This window comes from Cryptotermes secundus, unplaced genomic scaffold (assembly GCF_002891405.2).
Source record: "Cryptotermes secundus unplaced genomic scaffold, Csec_1.0 scaffold1232, whole genome shotgun sequence".
NCBI lineage: Eukaryota > Metazoa > Arthropoda > Insecta > Blattodea > Kalotermitidae > Cryptotermes > Cryptotermes secundus.
The window spans coordinates 348,221-353,671 of record NW_019719383.1 but is presented as its reverse complement, the minus strand read 5'-3'; the positions used below and the strand labels follow the sequence as shown (position 1 = coordinate 353,671).

Below are 5,451 nucleotides of genomic sequence, written 5' to 3'. Positions count from 1 at the left end.
TCTGAGTTTTGCTAGTTGATTTTAATTCTAGTAAACAGCATGAACTTATCATGACTCTATATGAACATTACCTTTTGAATGTTTTCATTTCATCCTCCCAGATGATAAACATGTCATATTGCCACAGCTATAAAATGATTTAAAATAACTCTGAGATAATTTTAACATTATAACAAGAAATCAAATGAGTCAAGAGAGCTCAGTTGTTTCCTGACTGAGGCAAGGAATGTTTCTCTTCTGCAGTGTCCATGCCAGATGCAGGGATCACCCAGCATCCTATCCAATGGGTACTGGAGCTCTTTACCTTGTGGTGAAGTGGCCAGGGCATGAAGCTGACAACTCACCTCCATCCAACATGTCTTCATGGCACAGTGCTTAACTGATTAAAAACAGGGAAAAATTAAACTTAACCAAACAAAACAAACTCCAGGAAAAAATCCCTAACTCTTTCTTGATCAGTTTAGCCAAAATAAAATAAAGCCATTTTGTGCCAAATGTGAACCTACCTCTGCTTGATAAACTAAAGTTTTCTAGCTGCTGAACAGCACACAATTCATACATGTGACCATCATACCCATATCTTACAGCGTGAATGCATTTCAAATAATCATTTAATTGCTGAAGCAATGCTCCCAATGCAACAAAGTAGTTCTGTATATGTAACAATTCTCATTCTGATAAGCAACAGTTTTCAAAGCCCCCATCTCGGCCTCCTGTCCAGTCTGTACTGGGGATAAATCAGGAGGGGAGTGAAAGGACCACTCACCTCCATCTAGTGCCATGGTCAAGAATGGTGGAAATACACCTCCATGCCCCCATGTCTCTATGGCATAGCGCTTAACTAATTAAGCATATGGACATCATTTTTCTTAATCATGCAGTGAGACATGTGAGTGTTCTAAAAAAATAATGAACGTTTGGTTTCTGTTTATATAACTAGAGATTTATTAACATAAAATTACAGAAATCCATTCAACTTGACAATCATAACATCACATCTTTCAATAACAAATCCATCTCCTTCAGGAGCTCTTCGTCAACCTGCATGATCAGAATGTCATCATCTTCACAGCCAGAAGGTTCTGCCTGAAATAATAAATACAATGTATGATAAGAAATGGAAGATTTGCAATAAACTAACCTGATTCTCAGAGCAAAAATAAAATTAGAAAGTTTGTGACTATAGTATATTAACACCGCTATTCATATTTTGAACACAGTCCACTGTCCTGGATTTTTTTACAGCAAACGATCAGAGACTGGATGCTGGCTGCCTCCGTACCGAGATATTTTTTCTTTATTTAAAACACCATTATGGAGACTGGACTCTTCCTCCGTCCTCCTCCCACAAATGGTTTATCTAAAACTTGGTTTATATTCCCTGCCTCATGTTTGCTCTAGTAACAGAACTTAAGGAGTAGATTTAGACCTATCTGAGGACGGAGGCACATTGTAGTGTCCACAAAGCCCATTTTCTATTATTATTTTATTGGGTTCATTATGCAGCCATACTAAGGGGGTATCCAGTTATTGCTTCAGATACTCAAATTGCAGCAAAAGGAAAGTGTACGAGTAATACTTCCAAGAAACCCTTATCTGAATTTATCTCCATAATTTATAACAAATTTTGTGCACTTTTGCAGACTGCATTTCTTAAAGCATCATGTTTGGAACTGATGTGTTGGAAAGATAAGGAACTAACACGAGGAAATTCAAAGCAACCACATTCATACATTTCCTGATGCTATCTTAACTTTAGGGTCATGTAATTTCCCCATGCTGCAGAGTTAAAATTAATTTATCTGATGCAATTTGGTTTCTTGCAGTCAGTCTCATGGCCTACAAAAAATTAATCATGACTTTCTAATATAAATGACCTCTGTGAATTTTTGCTTGCCAGCTCATAAAATCAACTCATCTCAGATGAGCAGGTAACCATATTTTCCATGCTCTTATAAATTTCCATATAAAACAGTTACATTATGCTTACTGTGTAACTCCGACTTTTTGTCCAGAGGTTTGTCATTCCTCCGCCTTCTTTTCACCTGTCGTCTTGCAAGGATCTCTAATTCAGCAACTTCTCCCTGTAATTAATAACAAGATATCAGCTTCTGAACAACACTTCACGACACAGCAGAAGTTTTATGTGCCATTAAATTTATAATTATAGGTGCATTATTGTATTCTGTTTCAAAATTGTACACCATTCCATCTACCTGTGTGTGACAACTTCTAATCCAAATGAATGGATCTTAATACACTTTAGTTTTGCAATCCCTTACTACTATTTATCTAGTTAACTGAACTGTGGTCCATGGAGTAACCATTCCATGAACAGCTAATATAATTTATATGTTAAAAGATTACTGTCTTCTGGGATGTGACACCATGCAGTTTGGTAGCCAGGTATGAATCTTTCAGATCTGAACCCCTCTGACTCTTCAACCCTAAATATGGAGGCAGCAGGTTCCTCTGAAATATAGGTACTTATCTATTGTGTCACACACGGGAATGCTGTAATCTTAATATTCACTGCTGTCACGGCCTCAAATATCGTAACTGACACACATTTGAGAAAATATTAAGCAGAACAAAAATATTTCAGGAAGAAGTCACAACCACAAATGAATTTTATAATTGGTTTCATATGACTTTTCTTCATGCAACATATTTTCAAGACAATGATAATTAATTGTTAAAACTGACTGTAGGAATATAAAATGTGCTGGTTTGTGAAAACTGAACACCCACTGAACATCTATATTTTATGCATAAGATATCCTCAAATAATTATGAATCACAGAAGGGATTTAAATACGGAAACAAAGCAAAACTCTCATCTCTTTTCTTTGGTAATATTGATTAGTAATGGTACATAATATAAAATGATCAGTTTTCTGGACATTATTCACTAGCTTAATTTTCATCTGAAACAACACTTCAGAGATTGGATCTGTTTCCATCCTCATCTTCCAAAACCAATCAACAGAGCCAGTCCCTATCTCCACAGATAGATCGCTGCAACTTTTGGATATCATTTATCTACTATAAGAATGAAAATGTTCACGCTTCTAATTCTATGGATAAACTGTATTAAGAAATAATGCCTCATTTTAGTTTGGTTCTAAAGTAATACTACACTAAATGTCTGTCTGCTTCATGTTTAGCCCTCATTAAATCACTATAAATACAAAGAACAAATTTCGAGGAGATGCTCCCAGTCACTTGTTACTTTTCCCAATTACCCGACACAAGCAATACAAACAGAACGACTGTGCAGTCTGTAAAGTGAGATAAACTCCAGCCCTGAACCTATGCAAGTTGAAAGTACTTTAAAATTATCAACCTTTGGGTAATTTATGGAAATGGAAGTACATATGGCAATCACATAAAAAGTTTGAGCCAATGATGATCATTAGTGATAAACTATATATAACTTGAGAAGCAAAATACATATACTGATAGTATAAACATATCTACTATGTATACCAATAGTATAAAACCCTAAAGACTTTATAACCCTAAACTGAAAAATTCTGATAAATTTTCAGATTCCTTCAAACTGACAGTTTAGAAATGTTAAGGTGGTTTTGATTTCTGTGTATCCTGCCATGTCAGAACAAAATCTAGTTACTTCACTTGGTTTCACTGCTCTCTTCTCAACATGGCCTTCCCGTGGGCCCCAAAATCGTTCAGTATCTGAGCAATTGTCAATGTGACTACGTTTCCTCTTGCTTGATTCAAAAACTGTTCTGCCACCAGCTTCCTCTGCTGCTTCCGTAGCTCCTATGCACTGTGCAGCGCCACCTCTGGGACCCACAGCATATCCTATAAAAACAGTGGAACAGTTCTAAAATTGTTGCTGGCACTTTCACACTGTATCGTGTAACTCTGTAATCCACCGTAAATTTAAAAAATTAACTCTCTCTCCCGTCAGGACAAATGGGACATCACACACAACCCTAGCAATTTCATATGTTACAGGAATGAAGCCATCCTTCATATCAGTAAGGATGTGAATGCCATCTTAATTCAGCGAAACTCTGTGACATATAGCACTACAGCCTATCAACACAAAAAAAACATATCACTGTTTATATAGATTTTGTACATGAATTTGGAACGCCTGAAAGGGCTTGAATTGCATAAAGGAATCACATCATGTTATTACTTCACTTGCTTTACTAAATACAGAGCAAATTTTTAGAATAGACATAAAATCATATAAAAAGAACCTTGAATAGCTTTCAAACATATTCTGATTAAACACCCTGATGATGACATTTCAATGTCAAAATACATCAGGTTATAAATTAATTAAATCAAGCAAATATCTGATTCTGTATTCTGACAGCGCTTTTATAGGTTTCTAGATTTACTGCTAGTACATCTATACAGGTGGATGTTATGAATGTAATGCTGCCAACCAAAGCTATACTCATGTATCTGGCACGTCGGGTAGCTCAACACCAAACACACGTACTACCTGCTATTTCTTCCTTCACACTGACAGTGAGAACACTCATACGGTGTCATCTGGATATTCCAATTTTTAATCTCTCTCAAGAGTGGAAGCTGATGTAAAATCTCTATTGGGGGTAAAGCAGGAGGGGAGTGAAGCTGACCACTCACCCCCATCCAGTGCTGAGGCCAAGAAACTAAGCACACTGACAACATTTCTTTTAATCATGCAAGTTCCAACTAGTTCTGACACATCTGAGTGCTCTAGGAAAATAACAGACTATTGGTTTTTGTTTACATAAGTAGACATTTCAAACTTCAAATCATTTAATAACACAACCAACTCCCACAAGAGGTCTGTGTCAGCATCTGAGACCAGGACATCATCACTCTTATCATCCCCTTTGCCACTTGGCAGGAAATGTGAATGTACGGTACTGCTGATATTGCCAGGCGAGTCAACGGGTTCTTTTTCAGCTTCTTCCAGTTGCATCAGCCTCGCTTTTCTTAGGAGGGTCACCATCATAAATCTTCTCCCGTTTCGATGCCATTCCTTTCTGCTGCCTGAAGATTTTGCCTAAAAAATATATATGTACAATAAGAAATGGCAGAAATTAGCCTGAAGAAAAGGAATAAAGTCTCAAACTTCAAAGAAATATATGATGAAGCTCCAGTGGAACATCACAATGACAGATACATAATTACCTTAACCCTTTGACGTGGTCATTTAAATCCCGCGGCCGCGGCTCCTGCGGTAATATATTCAGCCGGCCATTTAAATTTTGCTCGAAAATTATTTATTCATCATTGTTCTTAAATTCTATGAGATAGGAACATGAAACTTTCACTAAAATGATCTTAAATGGTGGTTTTATAACCTTACCTTATAATATGGGCGCCCTGTATCTCGGCCATGGAAGCAGGTTGTTTAGTATTTCAGCAGTGAATGGTACGCCTTGAAGGATGAAACTTTCACTAAAATGATCTTAA

General features: G+C 36.7%; 1 protein-coding gene across 7 annotated transcripts in view; it reads right to left on the bottom strand.

Moving 5' to 3' along the window:
* Window positions 1-921: 921 nt before the first annotated feature.
* The window catches only part of LOC111866559, an 8,899-nt gene continuing 4,369 nt past the window's right edge, over window positions 922-5,451 (bottom strand). For 6 of the 7 annotated variants that reach the window (XM_023855633.2, XM_023855641.2, XM_023855668.2 and 3 more), the window contains 4 exons: window positions 4,900-5,038; window positions 3,635-3,828; window positions 1,991-2,084; window positions 922-1,086 (listed from right to left, as the gene is read on the bottom strand). In XM_023855633.2, the coding sequence (XP_023711401.1) occupies window positions 1,067-1,086; window positions 1,991-2,084; window positions 3,635-3,828; window positions 4,900-5,038 (447 nt within the window). In that variant the 3' untranslated portion in view covers window positions 922-1,066. Of the gene's footprint in view, window positions 1,087-1,990; window positions 2,085-3,634; window positions 3,829-4,899; window positions 5,039-5,451 lie in introns of those variants that run through there. The other variant, XM_023855687.1, reaches the window with a different exon arrangement.